At 41.3% G+C, this 19,915-nt stretch overlaps 1 protein-coding gene across 1 annotated transcript in view; it reads left to right on the top strand.

Annotated features, from left to right (window-relative positions):
• Positions 1 to 668: 668 nt before the first annotated feature.
• The window catches only part of ARSJ (arylsulfatase family member J), a 58,389-nt gene continuing 39,142 nt past the window's right edge, over positions 669 to 19,915 (top strand). The window contains exon 1 of the mRNA XM_050944429.1: positions 669 to 1,353. Within this exon, the coding sequence (XP_050800386.1) occupies positions 977 to 1,353 (377 nt within the window). The 5' untranslated portion in view covers positions 669 to 976. The remainder of the gene's footprint in view (positions 1,354 to 19,915) is intronic.

Genomic DNA, 19,915 nt, shown 5'->3' with positions numbered 1-19,915 from the left:
AGGGACAGAGTCGGGTGGAGGGGAGAGGCCAAGGGGAACGGGAGGAGGCCTGGATGGAGGCGATGGGACTGCAGGGGAGGGGAAGGGGAGAAACGGGCGGCAGCAAGGAGCGCGGGCGAAAGCGGGGACCGGGGGGGGAAGAGGCTGGGCAGAGAGCGGCGGAGCGCTGACTCCGGCGCTCGGAGACGTTCTCCCGCAGGGCTCCCCTGCCCCGCCCTGCCCCCTTCCTCCCCCGAGCCGCCTGGCCGGTGGCGGCCGCCCCTCCTGGGGGGGGGAGGGTACCCGAGCCAGTCTCCGGGCTCAGCGGGGAAGCGGCCCCGAGTGGGGCTGGCCGGGGCTCGTGGGGGGGCAGCTTCACCCCCCCCCCCGGCTCCCCGCAGAGGAAGCCGCCGGCCGGCGTGTGCGCTGGGAGCAGCTGGAGGCGAGGGGGAGGCTCCCGCCGAGAGGGGAGGGCGGAGGGAGCCGCTCGGCAGCGCCAGCGCAGGCCGGAGGGGAGCGGGCTCGCGCCAGGGTGCAGGGCGGCTTGTTCTGCAGACTCTCCCTGATGCCCGGCGTGACGCGGGGGGAGCGCCCGGCAGAGCAGGCGGGAGACTGGACTGGGGGCGCTCGGGGGCTTCTCCTCTAGCAGCAGCCGACCCCCAGCGGAGAGGCAGCGCCTGGGGGTGTCCCCCTCTCGCGGGCGCCGAATCGCCCCCGGCATGGGCGCGGGGACGCAGCAGCTCCCCTGGCTCCAGGCTGGACACCGGCGAAGGATGCTCTGATCCTGGCTTGGCTGCGGCCATCCTCGTGCCTTTAGGGCTTGGAGGAGGGGCTGGGGTCTGCCCCCTGTCCCCACCCCGCCTGCAAAGGCAGCTCAAGTCGGGATGAGCTGGGCTTCCCGTGGCTCGCCTGGGGTGGGAACCCCTTGAGGCTGCCCTCGCTCCCGTGCCTAGAGCCCCTATCTGTCCTGCGCCCTCCCCAGCCTTAGCCGAAGTGAATGGCCCCCGGTGGGTGTGCACCGCATCACTGGCTCTGTAAGGGGACAATGCTAGTCGGGGGGGTGCTGGTCGGCTTCTCCGTGCTCAGCCTCCTCACCTACGGCTACCTGTCCTGGGACACCCTTGGATCTACCCTGGAGGAAACAGAGACCACAAGGGCCAAGCTTGGAGAGGAGCTAGAGGCCAGCGCACCCACCTCTCAGCCTCACATCGTTTTCATCCTGGCTGACGATCAGGGATTCAGAGATGTAGGGTACCATGGGTCAGAGATCAGGACACCAACTCTGGACAGGCTGGCAGCTGAAGGGGTTAAACTGGAGAATTACTATGTTCAGCCTATGTGCACACCTTCCAGAAGCCAATTTATCACAGGAAAGTAAGTTTACTGCTTAATTCTTCTCACCTTCTTAAACTTAATGCTATAGTCTCTTCCTCTTAAAGGCAGCACAAGTTCTCCGCTGATGAAAGTAATTAGGTGTAAATTGAGCTTATCTTATTTTGGGGGAAAATAACCTGTTGATTCACTTTAAAGTTTAATACATTTTTTCTTTTGGACAAAATAGACTTTTCCCGATTACTTTTATAGTGGAATAAAGACCTGCACTCTGTAATCTTGTTAGCCAACAAGAAATCAGCTGAGTTACCCACTTCTTAATATTGTAGGAATGGATTTTCCTTTATATACATATAAGTGCCAGTTGTCACTTAATATATTTTGGTATTATGCATTCAGTGATCATCTAGGTCAGTTATGTAACTTCCTTAAGGCAGATTGTACATGAGGTGACTTAACGTCAAATTCTTTGTTGGTGAAGTAGAATGAATGTTCCAAGTTGTTTCCATATATATTGCAGTGTGCAAATTGTTGCTCTTCTCACAGTGAACCTTTCCTTAAGTGAAGTCTTTCTGTGGTGGTATAGGAGGGTTCCATTGCATTTGAGCTATACACAAGCAGGGGGAATGTAGAATTTTGCGGGTATTTAAGCTGCAGTGTGTCTCTTCTTACAATGTAATTGCCACTTTGCAAACAATTCTCTATAGTGCCACCAGAAAAGCTTCCACATGCAAAAATGGGGCTACATCTGTCAGTCTTGCACTACCTGGTAGTTTTAAAAAAATCTGTTAGGTAAGTAATCAATATAACCAATTTAATAGTGATCTTGTTGGCACAACTGGAAATGGGAAAAAAGCCACCCTGACTTTTAACTAAAACAAGCAAGTGGCCTAATGTCTCTCATTACCATGTGAAAAAACTTGATTTTATTCCTGCTCCCAATCTTCCATTTCCCAAACTTGCCAGGACAGGGAGTTCTGCAGGGAAACTCACCATCAAGGGTTCTCAAACTGTGGACCATATCCTAATAGAATGTGTCTTGTGGACATCTACCCCCTAGCTCTCAGTAACATAGCATCCTTTTATCAACTAAAGTAGAGTTTGTATAGAAAAGTAATATTGGGTTAATCTGTTGTGTGTTTTTAGCTGCCTTTGCTGTAATGTAGCAGCTGAAAAGAAGGAGCAGAGCCAGCCCTATGTGATCAGCCAGTTCTCTGTAGACCACCAGCAAGTCTTCTGCAGCCCACAGTTGGGAAACTGCTGCTTTAAGAGGGGAATCTCATGCTGCACAACAGTGACTCACCCAGTCATGTAAAGAATGGCATTGTTGTGTTACAAAGAAATCAGTTTGTTGTGCAAGCCTTTTTGAGATTAGTGGCAGTTATCGCATCATCAGGGCAAAAGGAAGAAAAACTAAGGGGAGAAATAAGCAACTTAGTTTATTTTACCCTTCCTTTAAAATATGTAATGCAAGTAACTTTTTTTAGGTTAATGAAAAAAGCGAAAATAAAATGGGCACATTTTTGGGAATCCTACTCTTTCAATCAGGTTGCAAGAGGAGACAGACCCTGAAAACCTGCCTCTTTAATTTTGGAATCTTTTGGGTGGTGGGGGGGTGGGGTGGGGTGAGGAAGAGATTTGCCTACACTTCATTCATTTCATTTAATTTACTTACAGTCTGCGGGACTACCACCATTCAAACTTTTTTTCTTTCTGTTTTACTTTCGGAAGAAGGAACAGTAGAAGGAAAATACTGCTTTACACAATTGAGAAATAGGGGAAGGAAGTGGTTAGGAGAGGCTAGATCTTGGCAAGATATTAACAGTGTAGAGCCAGAAGAATATTGTCATCCCTCTTTTGTATAGAGATGGCTGCCAGAGGTGATATGTTATGATGCTGTCTGCATAGAGGTAAAACAAGAATAAATAAGGGCAAGGACTAGAATACATTAATGACAAAATAAATAAATCAGTAAAAATTGCTCTCATAATTAAGTCATTTGAAGTCCTGTAAGGTTTCTACTTTCCCTCTAAATTCCGTGCATAATGTCCCTTGATACTGATGACTCAAGGTGAGATTGAAAGCCTGAGCCAGTGGGCTTAATGCCACAGGTGGTCTGCTCCTGTGATAGCTGCATTGGGGCCAAAGGGGGGACATAAGGCAGTCAGCTTTCAGGAAGCAGGCTGCCCCTAGATCTGCAGGTGCAGAACCAGGATTGCAAAAGATTGGGTGGATCTTAGAATTATATAATTTTCTCTGATCTGCACTGCTCTTCAGTTCAGCCCTGGAACTAATTTGATTCCTTCTAAAGGTCCTATTGCTAGTTTAGAAAACATTGCCTGTCAGATTGAAATTTCTAAAGATCTCTGTCTATGCTTGCTTTGCTCTTTGAGGTACTGCTAAGTTGAGTTGGACAGTGGCTTGTTTGTTTTGAGGTATTGTCAAGTGGGTACAACTTTGCAGCAAATAAGTTGTGTAATAATAACAACAGTGTGATGCTGTTGTGGAAAAGGCTAATATTATTCCAGGCAGTGTTAACAGAATTGTTGGATGTAAGACATGAGAGGTAATTGTCCTGCTCTAAGCTATTGTCCCACTAGTGCTGGTACTGTGTCCAATTTTAGTCTCCACACATTAGGAAAAATGTGGACAAATCAGAAAGAGTCCAGAGGAGAATAACAAAAATGATAAAAGGTTTAGAAATCTATGAGGAAAGGTTTACAAAATAAAAAAACATCTGGGCATGTTTAATCTTGAGAAAAGAAGACCTGATAAGTCTTCAAATATGTTAAGAGCTGTTATGGAGAGCAATTGATCAGTGTCTCTTTATGTCCACTGAAGGCAGGACAAGAAGTAATGGACTTAATTGGCAGCAATTAGAAAGTTTTTACTAATACCTAACTATAAGAGTAGTTTAAGTTCCAGACTAGACTTTCCAGGGAGGTTGTGGAATCTCCATCATTGGAGGTTTTGAATAACAGGTTGGACAAACTCCTATCAGGGATGGTCTAGGTATACTTGGTCCTGCCTTAGCATGGGGGCTGGACTTGATACCCTCTTGAGGTCCCTCCCAGCCATACATTTCTATGATTCTATGAATCAGAATATTTCAGGACACATAGCTTGCGGAACTAGAGCTAAGGCAGAAGCTACCTTACTCGTGTACTGGTGAGAAGAAATCTAAAGGGATATGTACATCCCATGTGTTGGAGTATCAATAAAATATACAGAAATAGGAATGTGTTATAGGAAAAGGCTGAAGTGAAATATTGCCATTTGACTGACTGCTACTGCATTTAAAAGAAAAAGGATACACTTGTGTAAACATCATAACTAGGAAACGCACTGTGGCGGTTTGAAAATTTTTCCATTTTTGAAAATATTTTGACATTTAAGAAAAATGCAGGAAGATTATGGATGGTATACAAGTAGGCCTTGATATATAGAATAGTGCAGATGATCTAAAAAATTAGAAATATTTGAGATACTGTTTTGTATAAAGTATGTGTGCATATAGCAGGTTGAACAAATAGTACAACATGCAGTACTTGGTTTAGTCAGATGTGGTACTCCTACCGACTTCCTATTAAAACCAAGGATTAATTTGAAACATGCAAAATACAGTTTGCCAATAGTCTTTTTTTGAGAAATTTTGAAATATTGGAATCGAGAAAAGGAGCCTTTCTTTGGATAAAGTATTGCTGAGGTATGAAGCCTTTGGAGGTGATGAGTGTGTTGAATGTCATCTGGTACAGCCAAGCAAATGGGCAAGTACGTGCTTGAGTGAGATGGTGATGTATCTGCTCTGTCAATAGCCTATTTAATAAAATAATTAAAAAATTAAAATAGTACTGTAATGATGCTGCCTCTGGTGGGACACTTCTGATAGAGTCAATTCAGGACAAATTGCTGAAAGTAGGGCAGTTATAGCCCAAGGCTGGGGTTCCTTTGCATACCAAGGCAAACCAAACCCAAACCAAACCAACCAAACACAGAGGACTTTGGTTTTACCCCACTAGCTAACCACAAGTCACACGAGCAATTCCCTTATTCCCTCCAGTTTCCCAGTATCGCCACCAGCGCCACTCGTTATGGGGACGAATGGTTATGAAAACCAGTACCCCAGTAAAATGAAAAAAGTTCTCCTGATCCCAAAGGACCAAGCCCCAGACCCTGGTCAATATACAAATTACCCACAAATCCTTTAGAATCTAAAGACTTATTCATAAAAGGAAAAAGATACAGATGAGAGCTAGAATTGGTTAAATGGAATTAATTAAATACAGTAATTGCAAAGTTCTTGGTTCAGGCTTGTAGCAGTGATGGAATAAACTGCAGGTTCAAATCAAGTTTCTGGAGTACATCCACAGCTGGGATGGATCATTTAGTCCTTTGTTCAGAGTTTCAGTTTGTAGCAAAGTCCCTTCAGAGGCAAGAAGCAGCATTGAAGACAAGATGGAGATGTTTTCAGGGCCTTTTTAAATTCTCTGCCCGTGGGAGGACATCTCTTTTTGTTCTTACTGTGGAAAATCCCAGCAGCAAGATGGAGTCTGGAGTCACATGGGCAAGTCACATGTCCATGCATGACTCAGTTTGCAGGCTGACCCCATTGTTTATATGTTAGTTTGAATATTCCCAGAAAAGTTCAGATGTGGATTGGCATCTCCCAAAGTCCATTGTCCGTTAAGTGTTTCTTGATTGGACACTTACTGAGAATAGTCTCTTCTCAAGAAGCTGACCTTCACTGAGGCTTCTTAGAATCAAAACACACTGAGATACAAGTACATAGACAATATTCATAACTTTAACTATAAAAATGACACACACATACAGACAATATAATCATAACCAGCAAACTACAACCTTCCCATAGACACCTCACATGGCAACCTTTGTATATATAACTGCAAATATATAACAGTGGTTGCAACAATGATCTATACGGTTACAGTTCATATTAATAACATCACAAGTACTATAATTAGAAAAATAATTTTATTTATAAATATAATATATTCATAAGCTATACATGGTTTTGGGGGCAAAGGTCTGGTCTGGTCCCTTGAGAGTCTCTTGACATCCATATGACTTGGAGTTCCCACTAGTCTATTTTGAGGGCCAGAGAGTACTTTGGCAATCAAGTGTTGGATAGAATGCCTATGATTCATCTGACAAAGTGGGTATTCACCCACGAAAGCTTATGCTGTTAGTCTATAAGGTGCCACAGGACTCTTTGTTGCTTTTTATGAATCACAGAAACTCTGCACTGAGCTCAAGAATGAGCTTTCCCTTATGGGGGCCAGTCCTTTTGTGGACGACTTCTGCTCAATGGGTAGAGGTCTGGGCGTCGGACGCCAAAGATGTTGAGGTCTCCTTTCTGTGTCCTTGTATGTATTTTTAGGTGATGACTGTAGTGTCTGTCTGTCTATGCATTGAGTAAGGTTCCTGGAAATAAGGGAGGGGGAGAATTTTTTTTTTTAAAAGATTAATTTAAAGAATTACTTTTCTTGTGGTATTCTGTCCCTCTACTGTCCTCTGTTGTTTATGCAGCCAGTAATGTCCAGTTAATGAACTCCTGAACTCTAAAATGCAAGGTATCAGAAGTCTGTTAGTATCACTTTATTTCTAATGCATCAAAAAAAAAAATACAAATAAACACATAATGGAGCAAAGCATAGGGTGAACTGGTGCCTGGTTTTCAACCAGAAAGTCTGGTCAAAAAGGGGACTTGACAGTGTTCAGTCAGGTTTACTGACTGGACATCCAAAGTCCGGCTACTGAGAGTGGTGGAGGCACTGCATCATCGCCCCCTCCAGCCCCTGTTCAGCTGGGGCTGCTTCCTACCTTTCTCGGGTGGCTGCAACTCACAGCCCCAGCTGGGGTGGTGTGGGATGAGAGGAGAAGCAGCAAGCGATGTCAGGGAGAAGAGGCGTGGATGGGGTGCAGATTTGGGGCTTTGTGGGGAATAGGTGAGGCAGGAGTGGCATCTCAGGGGTAAGAGTCAGGGATGTGGAAGTTCCGGCACTCCTGCTGGAGAGTCCAGTTTTTAAATATTACCAAGTTGGCAACCCTAGCAAAGCAGTGGGTAAAAACGCAACATATAAATATGAAAGATTAGTAAAGATAGGGAAGGAGTGACTAGCAGAGTGTGGAGTGTGATACGCAATCATATTTTTCATGCATCAGTTTTTTATTATGCTTATAAGAACATTGTCTGTTAGTTTAGGTCCAAAACTTGCAACCCAAATTTGTCAGCATTGTATAGGATGCACAATCTGTACCTAATTAGAAAGGTGAAACTGATTGATCAAATTTTCATTGTCCAAGATGTGTGAAATTAAAAAAATGAATGAAACAAAACACATGGTCAAAAGCAAATTACACTTTAGGAATCTTCAAATTTTAAACAAAGAAATGTATTAATAACATCAGTAAGGAATTTTAAATTTTTTAATTTTTGATCTGACTTTTTTTTCTCAAACCTGACAAAATCAAATAAAAAAGAAATACCTTTGTGTGACAAAGGTATCAGCGTACAAAGTGCATTGTAGACAGTAAGTATGGGATCTATAAAGACTTCATAGTCTAGTAATTCAATACTCAACGTCTCTAACACATGTCTGTTTGGTAATTGATCATGTGTACTTCTGACATTAATAGTAAACTGATGAAGGAATAAACATTGGTAAACTCTCATGATCAAAGCTCTGGTATTTGAATGCATCTTCCATAAAAAAGACCCTTTGAAGTGAATCAACACTCAAGTAATTCAGTTATGTTTCCTCGGGAAAAAATGGCCTGGAAAGGACGCTGATTATCTAGATTAACAATGATAAAGACACTCATTGTACCACCCAAAAGATCTAAGATAGTTTGGGGCTTAAAATTGGGGAAACTAAGGGTATGTCTACACTACCCGACGGATTGGTGATCGATCTATTGGTGATCGATTTATTGCGTCTAGTGTAGCAACGATAAAATCAATCCCCGATTGTTCTGCTGTCAAATCTGGAACTCCACCGCGCATGAGAGGCGGAAGCGGCGTCGACGGGGAGTGGCAGCGGTCGACTTGTCACCGTCCTCATGGCCAGGTAGATTGACCTAAGATACGCCAACTTCAGCTTCGCAATCTTATGTCGACTCCCCCCCTAGTTTAGACCTAGCTTAAATTCAAATGCCAGTAGAGTACTTTTCATGTGACATAAGTAGCTAGTGGTCAACCTTACATACTGCAGCTCAGAAGAGGAAAAATGCACAGTTTGCAACTCTGTTATTTCTTGCATTTTGCAACAGTGATCTCAATCAAGATTCCAGATTTTTGTGTGTTTTTTAATTTTGTTTTAAATCTGCTCTCTTGCTATTTTAATAGCTTGTGTTTCCATGTCCAAGTTTGTAATGTTATGGCACCTGCCCATGTTGGAGTAAATTTGTGCTAAAATGTTTAACAGTGTATAGAGGTATTTGAACATATGTCACCCTAAATTTATGATAACTAATGTGCAAATTCAATTGAAACTTGTTTATAGTCATTATTTTCCTGCTGCCTATTTAGACCTGTTATATCTGTAAAGAAATGCAGTCTACAGAGAGATTTAGTGAATTAAGCAAATGGTTATAGTAACAATTTTATTAAAATATGCAATATATTTGCACAATATTATAATCAAAATATGAGACATCAAATATTGATCATATTCTTTATTCCTACATACCAAGACACACACACATTTCACTGAAAACTAAGCCATCAAATTTGGTTTTTTTTTAAAAAAAAATTTGGATTAAAACTTTTAGCAAAATAATGCAGTAATAATATTTGTGTTAGGAAGTTAATTATTATTTTCATTTAGTTTTTGTGTCAAAGCTAAAATATTAAAATTCACTATTTGCTCTCACAGCTTGATATGTATCAGCAGTTGCACCTTCAATTCATGCTATGTTGTATTGCTTCCCCCTGGGTCTATCCAAATTCTTAATCAACTGCAGTTACTACCAGAGTCAGCATCTGCTGCACCCTTACTTGTCTTTTGAATACTCACAATTTTAATAAGATTAGATTTTTATTTTCAGTGAAGGGATAATTTTCTCATCATTGATTAATATTTATATTTGCAGCCTCTTGTCAGTGCTGGGTTTACAGTAGCGCCATGGAGCTGGGCCCATGCTCAGAAGGGGCCCCAGCCTGCTCTGCTTGCACTGTGCCCTGAGATCCAACCAGCCTGCAGGCTCCACCCCGCCCCGCCCCTCCCCCCACTGCTCCTCTTGGCCTGCCTGCCAAGGGCTCTTCTTCACCTCTGGCTCCACCCCCACCCACCGGCTTCTCTCTGCCCCCTGGCCAGACCCCAGTGCACCCCCAGCTCCAGGCAAACTCTGCTTAGCACCACCTGTGGGGTCCTACCTGTCTCCCTGGAGCTGAGCTGCCTGAGACTGGTGCAGAAGCCTGGCCAGTCTTGGCCAATTTGGGAGGGGGGGGGAAACAGTGCGGGGACTTGGCTGGGCCCCTTCAGGCAAGTGGGTCCCAAGGGAGCCCAGCTGGGGCAGGCCGTGGCCTGGGTGGTCGCACCACTCCCAAAGGGCCGGAGCAATTCCCTGCCCCGGAACCAGCCGTGGCTGCACTGGCAGCTCAGCCCGGCAGACAGTTTGCCTCCCAGCAGGGCCGGTGAGAGAGTATGTAAAATTGATTTTAGTGTAATTTTTGGCTAATCAGCTATCCAGTTATAGAAATTGTCTCAATTAAAACCCAGTACAGAGAACCAGAGACCTCAGGGGATCTTTGTTTCTCTAAACTAAACTGATGGCCTCACACTCAATATGAATAGTTCAAGAAAGAAATTAATGTAATACTTGTAAATTGTTGCCCCTTGAAGTTCATATAAAGATGCCTGAATGATTGAAATCTGATTAAAATTACTTTTGACTCTTCTCTGAGACCTGTGATGCAATTGTTTAAATATTGAATTTGGGAATTTTCTGTACTTTGTGGCTTATAATAAATGAGTGAACCACTTGGGAGTGTGTAAACTAGTTGTCAGGCAATCACCTATTTATGTATGTAGGTAATTGTATGGTTCTCATTACCATAATATCCACTGGTCAAAAAGGAAGTCACGGGTAGAGCTGTAAAAAAGCAACAGAGTCCTGTGGCACCTTATATGGCCTTGGCTGCACTGGCGCTTTACAGCGCTGCAACTTTCTCGCTCATGGGTGTGAAAAAAACACCCCCCTGAGCGCTGCAAGATACAGCGCTGTAAAGCGCCAGTGTAAACAGTGTGGCAGTGCTGGGAGCACAGCTCCCAGTGCTGCAAGCTAATCCCCATGAGGAGGTGGAGTACCTGCAGCGCTGGGAGAGCTCTCTCCCAGCGCTGGTGCTGCGACCACACTCACTTCAAAGCGCTGCCGCGGCAGCACTCCTGCAGCAGCGCTTTGAAGTGTGAGTGTAGCCAAGCCCAGAGACTAACAGACGTATTGGAGCATAAGCTTTTGTGGGTGAATACCCACTTCATCAGGCAGGATTCTTCATTGCTTTTTACAGATCCAGGTTAACACGGCTACCCCTCTGATACTGGTAGAGCTGGGAACCGAATCTAGATTCTAGACTGTCTGAGTTGTAGTCCCATGTCTTAAGTACAAAATTGTCCTTTCTTGCTTGAGATGACTGTATCAGATCAACTTTAAATGAAGAATAGGGATTATAAATTCCTTCAGTATGCTATGGGCATGTAGGCCTACACTTTTAACCCAAAGGCCAGACACCAATATACAGAAACCACGTGGACAAAATTGTACCTGCACAGTTTCATGATCAATACATATATTTCTGTTGATGTTCACACAAATAAGAATATACTGTTTTACAAATGGACTTCTGGCCTCTGGTTTGATATATACAATATATACTTATTTTGATTTATAAACATCAAGTGCCTATTACACATACTGGGCACTTCAAAAGTTTTTTAAAATTCATCAAGCAAACAAACAAAGCACTGCCACAAATCCCATCTCTCACAAATAAAAAGAAAACACAGCAAGTTGGCAAAAATCCTTTTCAGGTCTGACTTCCCCTTCATACTTCAGCCTTCCCCAAATCTTTAGCAAAAGGGATGGATGGGCTTGCAGTGTGCCTAGAAGGTCAACAGTTTCAAGCTTATCTTGTACCCATATGCACACACAGATGAACATTGTGTACATGCAAAGAGATGCACATGCAAAAAGGAAAACCCTTCAAAAATCTGATTCATAATTTTTTTGTTCTTTTCTATCAGTGTTCACCATTGTGATAAATGTTGCGTTAGAGTTCATATTGTGGTACTTGTGGGGCTCATAATGATGTACATCTGAAAATCTACAGAGGATCCCTAGTTAATTTTATACGGACTCCTGAAATTTCCAGTGGATGATCCAAAGGGACGATCAGATGTTGAAAAGTGTCAGATTTCTTTCTCCTTGCTATTAAAATTGTCAGATACTTCAATGCCAGAAAATCCCTCCATTGCATAATAATTGCACCAAATAAATACATAGTTATAATTAAACTATACCAGCAAGCATTTAGCCTGAATTTTTATTTAATTTTGAGAAGATCCTCTGGCATCAGCCCCATTTTTCCTTTTACTTCCATTCTTACTCCAATGTGTGTTGTATAGCAGCCCTCCTCTCTTCTCAAGGTGGGCAGGATGTGTGGGTTCCTGAGTCATGCATCTTATTTGTCCCTTATTATCGCATCTAATTTATGCATTAGAGGCTTCCCAGAGTTTTGTTTAGAGCCCACTGAGTAGCAGCTGGAGAATTGACAAGATTCTGAACAAAGACAGTGAAGGAGAAAAAAATCAGGAAAGACCTAGCATATCACTCTTCTGCTCCTGCTGTAGAGGAATTACTAACTGTCATATCTGGTTTATTATCTCATTAAATGTGGGTTAGTGAGTTCCATATCTTAGGCTCGGGCTAAGCTCACATCAGTATAACTACGTCACTTAGGGATGTGAAAAGTCCACACCCCTAAGTGACGTAGTTATGCTGTCCTAACCGCCAGTGTAGACAGCACTATGTCAACAGAACTTCTCCTGTGAACATAGCTACCGCCTCTCACGGAGGTGGATTAACTACACCTGTGGGAGAAGCTTTCCCATTGGCATAGTAGCATTTTTCATTCAAGTGCTACAGTGGCGCTGCTGCAGCGCTATATGTATAGACAAGCCCTTAATGTCTTGTGTAAAAATTATATATATTTTGTAACAATTGCAAAGTTACAAATACCTTATTTTGGAAAATAGATTTTTTGGCCTCAGTGTAAAACCTAGTTTCCTATACATTTAATCTTTTTTTAAATATCTAAGATAACCTATCTGTGTAAATGTCCCTTGAATGAAGAATGCTTTAATTTATTCTAACAGCAAGTTTAATTATGCTATTCTTGCTTTTAGTTTATGGCCTACTCTCTGTAGCACAATTTAGTTGGGGCTTTTCAGAGTGTTTTAAAAGGAAAGCTTTTTATCAAACATATGGTCAGCATCAGAAACTCCTAGTTGCCTACAGTGAATTAACTCTTAAAACAGCGAGGCTTGTCCTGGTCCTCTGACTTGATTGCTTTTGATTTGGAAAATGGAAGAGATTAATAGGGCAGGAATTTGGGAGAGTAACATATGGCTGAAAATGGCAATACCTCTATAAGATTACTGGGTGCCCATTCTTAAAATTATCCTCTGCATTTCAGATTTATGTATGCTAGCCTTTCCCACCCTTCATGGGTATTCTCCAGGGTGTCCCGACTCTACAAATAATATCTAAAATATGCTGTGTTCCACCAGCAGTTGGATTTGGGATTGAGTTTGTGTGAATTTTGTGTGTGCCTGGAGAATTCCTCTTTCATTTGAAGATACAAACCAAACCTTATGCTGACCATACATTTTTTTTCATGATATCCAGGCTCTCCAAAATACTATGATGACATGTACTGTTATAAAAAACTGAAAAAATAGACAAAGCTGCACCATTAGCAGAATTGTTGAAATTTCTGGATCTTGGGAAATATTTTCTTATTTTTAAATATTATTCCTCTTCAGATAGAGATTTTTCCAATGTTATTAATACATAAATCTTAAGAGACGCGGTGGTGGGGAAATTAAATAGTTATAAAAAGAAAAATCTATTGTCAAATCTGGTATAATTTGTGCCTTTCCTAATCTAAATTGTCCTTGCTATTGTAAACCTTGAAGCGTTTCATGTTGCGTGTTCTGTGCTACATGCAGCCTAGAAATGGGGACTATTTTGATTTCCGTGGATTATGAAAGATTAAGTGAGGAGTTACTGTACTCCTTGTTCTTTGTGGGTTTTTTTTGTCTTTTATTCTATTTTCTTTATGGTGTTATAATAATCCAGAATTCATATGTAGGGGGAAACTAACCTTTCTGTGTGTAGTGTACATAGAGAAAAGGTTTTTCTTTATTTTATTTTATATTTCCTGCTTTGATTTGCCCTATTTTTGTTACTGTAAGTAATTCTCTTTATTCTTACCAGAAGTCTCTGTCTTTCTGATGTAATGCAGAATGATTTGACCAAGATACTTCAGCCATGAGTATTAAATATATGTATGTTGTAATGCTACAGACCATGAGATTTTACTGTAATGATTAAGATCATGTGTAATACTGTTTGTGTTTGGCTACACTCACACTTTACAGCGCTACAACTTTCGCGCTCAGGGGTGTGAAAAAACACCCCCCTGAGCGCTGCAAGATACAGCGCTGTAAAGCGTCAGTGTAATCAGGGCGGGCTGCACGCTACACCCATAAGGGATGTGGTTTACATGCAGCGCTGGGAGAGCTCTCTCCCAGTGCTGCCACTTCGACTACACTCACACTTCAAAGCGCTGCTGCGGCAGCGCTCCCGCAGCGCTGCCGGAGCAGCGCTTTGAAATTCCAAATGTAGCCATACCCTCAGTCACTGTTTCGGCCCAGTTTGAGTCTTGACTCTCTTTGAGGCTTCACTTAATATCCTTTGGCAGTAATTGGCCCCACTGAAACGGCATATGGCAACTCTTAAGATTTTGTTTTGACTCTAATTCTTTTTTTGTGTCTGTGTTGCCATCTGGTACAGTTGTCATGTGTCATGAATTAAGCTTCCATTGTAAGAGGAATTATGCTTGAATTTTTTTTATCCCTTCTGTCAGATCCTGATATTTTACTGTCTGGTTGAAATGTAGTTTTGGGGGCCCTGCCTGAATCTAGTCCAAATTGAATTGCTGTAGATTGGCACAAGACTAGGGTGACCAGATGTCCCAATTTTATAGGAATAGTTCCGATTTTTGGGTCTTTTTCTTATATAGACTCCTATTACCCCCTCCACCCCCTGTCTTGATTTTTCACACTTGCTGTCTGGTCACCCTACACAAGACAGTGGTAGTGAGGCATGTGATTCCTTAGCTTAGGTATAAATGGGTCCAATCTTTTGGTAATTGATTCAGTAAGGAATATTTGGGGTCACTTTGTATTCCAAGCATGTTTCTGCCACAGAAAAGCTTGGCTTGTGTCCATGAGGAAAACAGCCAAAGTAATGTGTTTTCTGTGACTAATCCCAAGACTCTTCTTATCCATGTTGCTACTACAAGCCAACAGGATTTCTGCAGTGCTCTTTTTGATGGTTTGCCTGCTTTTGCTATTAAATGCCACCTTGAAGAGCACCAGAATTTGACAGCCTGAATTCTTGCTGACAGTGTTGCATTCTCTCAGTTGGCACAGTGTTTGTCAGTGAGTTGAGTTTAAAATTTTGTTTTCACACATACAGCCTTTTCTGTGCCGTTCACTCTGAAAAACGGCTATTTGAAAATGGCCCTTGCTTACTCAACAAACATTTCCTTAAATTAGATTGTCACAGACATGAACAGAGATGACAAAAAATAAGTTTTGCTACTGTTATCCCAACATAGATAAAAGAGAGTGAATTGGATTCTATTCCTCTTTCTGTGCTAACACAATTAATAAAATGTCAAATGCTCTGAAGACAATGCAGTTGCATCGGTATCACTGAGGCCATAACTTGGCCTGCTGAACCGTTATTACTGGTGGTGATATACTAGAAGGAAAGAACCTGGTTTTAGTATGATAGCCCAAGGTGAATTTCAGGGTTAACAGTTGGGTTATATACAGAGCGTGTTGTAGTGGTTAGAGCACAGTACTGGGACCTGGCACCTTCATTCTTCTGTTAACTTGCTATGTGTCTTGAGTTGATCACCTAACCTGCCTGAGCTTTATTTTACTCATCCGTAAAGTATTTGTAATGAAACTTACCATACAGGAGCACTGCAAAGATAAATTAAGTGCTGCAATAGTAATCTACTTTAAGGAGTTATGTTAGTAAAACTCCCAATCACTGCTTTGAAAATATACTGCATAAAATGTTTAAAACATTCTAGCAAATATGTATTAGAAATGGCTGGTGAGACAGTTAAACTCCTTTGATATTTAACTTGTAATTGCAAAGAGAAAATAATAAGAACAGGGAAGAGAAACTAACTTATAAAGGGAAGCTGCCCTTATCCTAAGAGTCCTTGGCACCCAGAAAGAATTCAGGAGCTTCTAAAATGAAGGTATCTGTCTCACTGTAATATGAGAGATGGTTCTCCTGTTGAGCTCACCTTCTCTTCGAACCAGTCAATGCTTCACTGATTTACTACAAGTTCTGGAATCAGTTCTTCTGTTGCTGCCAGCTTGTCTTTGCTAGATAGTGAAATCTATTACGCTTTGGTTTGCAACCTGATATGAGTGAGGTGTTTTTAGGAAAGCAGATGTTTTATTTGCATCTACAGTATTCTGATTCAAAATACTCTAAACAATGACAAGATTTGTTGGACTTGGCTTGTATAGCCAATGTTCCATTAGCAGAGTGGAGCTGGTCATTTTATGTAAGGGAACTATTTAAACATCAAATGACTCAGCTTGGCTTTTTTCTGTTGTTGTCTCTGTATCTCTGTTCTTGTTGCTCAGCAAAGTGAACTATTAAGAAAGGAGAGTGATGGGGGCATGTAGCTATATGTATTTTTAGCCATTTGGTAATTTCACTGAAATCATTGGTGTTACTCTAGATTTATGCTGGTGTAGCAGGGCAGAATTCTTAACATTATTATTCAAACTCACTTATATAGTACTGTAAATGTGCCTGGCATTTTACAAGCATCACACAGAAAGATATTCCCTTACCTAAAGAGGTTAAAATTTAAGGTATGTTATAGTATTTTAGACATTCCATTGAATTTTAATCTAAATTTAACAGTCAATAAAGCTATTGCTTGGAAGATTCGGCCTCATATGGACATGTATGAAGTTGCTGTGGCTAATTAACCAACTTTTTTTAAAAAAAAGTCACTGTTACTATTACAGAATAAAGTTAAAAGGGCATTGTCATACCATTTAGTGTTTTAACATACCTTTTAAATTGCTTTATTCACAACAGTGTAGTGTTTGTTCTGTTTAATTGTTTGATTTTGTTAAAACAAAATGTTAAAAAGTAGCCCAAATAAATGAGGGCACATTCTATGTCCGTTTATACGTAAAGCAGTGCGAATAAACAAAATAGCAGATGGATGATGTGCATTACTTTTACATATTTGACTTAAAGTATGTCTTTAAAATTTTGTGTGAGTGATTGATTGCCTTAATCTAATACAAATTTAAAATTAATAAAAGGAAATATATTTTTTAAAATGCATAATTAACCTTTGGAATACACTGCCAGATATAATTGAGGCCAAGATCTTTGTAGGATTTAATAATAATATCCAGAGTTATGTTATATAATAAAATTATAAGGGCTGCAACCTCTCATATTTGAGGGCATAAGCCAGCCACTAACTGTTTCATTGAGAATTTCTCTAGTAATTGCATAATTGTCCATAATGACCTGAATTCCCTTTGAAGGGAAAAAATGCAAGCATAGGCTCCAACCTGCACTTCAGTGAGATTCCCATACAGGTAACAACCAATAATATACGATGTGTCTTTTAGAATTCTATGTTTTGGGGGCAGGAACTTTGCCTTTTGATTGTTTGGAAAGCACCTAGCAGTTTGTAGGTGCTACTGCAAAATAAATGATGTCAGTCCAAACAGTTAAAATTTAGCAAAGTTATAAGCATCTGTAAACAGGATTTTATAATCTTACCGTCTTAATTCAGCCAGGGATTTCATGGATTTATATGGTTAAAAACACAACCTCGTGTAGTATTAGATGTGATATAACAAAATATCTTCTCCATTTTATCAACCCCCTCTACTCTACAGCAGTATTAATTTGGCCACATTGGAGGTATTGCAGATAGAATCATAGAATTGTAGGAATGGAAACGACCTCGCGAGGTCCTCTAGTCCAGTCCTCTGTGTGACAGGTTGGATCACAGAAACCCCCCTAGGAGCTGCCAACTGATGTGCCCAGATTACCTCTGCTCCTGTTTTCCCTGCCAGCTCAGGACCCCAGCACCCTGTCTTGCTGAGCCAGACACTCCCATCTGCTCCAGCAAAGACCCAGGGTCTGAACTACTTGCCCCAAAGCAGCAGGTTTACCTGAAACAGCTCACAGAAGTGTGCTTGTCTTTAGCACTCAGATGCCCAACTCCCGATGGGGTCTAAACGCGAATAAATCCGTTCTACCCTGTATAAAGCTTATGCAGGGTAAACTCAAAAATTGTTTGCCCTCTGTAACACTGATAGAGAGAGATGCACAGTTGTTTGCTCCCCCCAGGTATTAGTACATACTCTGAGTTAATTGATAAGTAAAAAGTGATTTTATTAAATACAGAAAGTAGGATCTAAGTAATAACAGACAGAACAAAGTAAGTCACCAAGCAAAGCAAAATAAAATAAAATGCACAGATCTATGTCTAATCAAACTGAATACAGATAATCTCACCCTCAGAGATGCTTCAGTAAGTTTTTTCCTCAGACTGGACACCTTCCAGGCCTGGGCACAATTCTTTCCCCTGGTACAGCTCTTGTTCCAACTCAGGTGATAGCTGGGGGATTCTTCATGATGGCTCCTCCCTCCTTTTGTTCTCTTCCATCCCTTTATATATCTTTTGCATAAGGCGGGAATCCTTTTGTCCCTCTCTGACTTCCCACCCCCTCCTTCTCAATGGAAAGACACCAGATGGATTCCAGTTGAGGTGACATGATCACATGTCACTGCAAGACTTCATTACCCACTTGCCAGCACACAGGTATACAGGAAGACTTACAGGTAAAACACAACCATTGCAGACCCTAATTAATGGGAGTCCTTAAGATTCCAAACCACCATTAATGGCCCACGCTTTACATAATTGCAATAGGCCCTCAGAGTTATATTTCTAGTTTCAGATACAAGAGCGGTACATTTATACAAATAGGATGATTAGACTCAGTAGATTAGAAGCTTTGTAATGATACCTTACAAGAGACCTTTTGTATGAAGCATATCTCAGTTACATTATATTCACTTATTATTAATTTTTTATAAAACCATATAGACTGCCCAACGTCACACTCTACACTCATGGCAGGACTAATTATTAAAGACCATTCCTGACAGGTGTGTGTTTAACCTGATCTTAACAATCTCCATTGATGGAGATTTCATAACCTCCCTGGTCAATTTGTTCCAGTGTTTAACTACCCTGCCAGCTAAGAAGTTTTTCCTAATGTCCAGTTTAAACCTCCCTTGCTGCAATTTAAGCCTATTGCTTCTTATCCTATTCTTAGAAGTTAAGGAGAATATTTTTTCTTTTCCTTCTTGTAATAACATTTTATGAACTTGAAAACTGTTATGTCCCCACTCAGTCTTCTCTTCTCTAGACTAAACAAACCCAATTGTTTTTTTCAATCTTCCCTTATAGGTCACATTTTCTAGAACTGTAATAATTTTTGTTGCTTTTCTCTGGACTTTCTCCAATTTGTCCACATCTTTCCTGAAATGTGGTGCCCAGAATACTCAGCACGGAGAAGAGCGGAAGAATTACTTCTCGTGTCTTGCTTTCAAAACTCCTGCTAATACATCCTGGAGTGATTTGCTTGCCTCTTTTTTTTTTTTTTTTTTTTTTTGCAACAGTGTTACGCTGTTGACTATTTAGCTTGTGATCCACTAAGACCCCCAGATCCCTTTCTGCAGTACTCCTTCCTAGGCAGTCATTTCCCATTTTTGTATGTGTGCAGCTGATTGTTCCTTCCTAAGTGGAATACTTTGCATTTGTCCTTACTGAATTTCATCCTGTTTACCTCAGACCGTTTGTCCAGATCATTTTGAATTTTAATTCTATCTGCCAAAGTTCTTGCTACTCTTCCTAGCTTGGTATCATCTGCAAATTTTATAAGTGTACTCTCTATGCCATTATCTAAATCATTGATGAACAGAACTGATCCATGCAGGACCCTACTTTGGAAGGTCATGCCCTTCCAACTTGACCATGAACCATTGTTATGATATGCTTTTAACAACAAAGGGCCCAACCCTGCAAGCCCATTGCTATGTTCCTGGAACTAATTGTATGAGTAAGGAGTAATCATCCTGAGGAAGGGTTTGCAGGCTTAGGTCGATAACCACTAGTATATTAAGATCTACATTCACCAAGCAAAGCAGGAGT

This window comes from Gopherus flavomarginatus, chromosome 3 (assembly GCF_025201925.1).
Source record: "Gopherus flavomarginatus isolate rGopFla2 chromosome 3, rGopFla2.mat.asm, whole genome shotgun sequence".
Taxonomy (NCBI): Eukaryota; Metazoa; Chordata; order Testudines; family Testudinidae; genus Gopherus; species Gopherus flavomarginatus.
The sequence above is the reverse complement of the archived record's forward strand: the minus strand, read 5'-3'. Positions and strand labels throughout refer to the sequence as shown.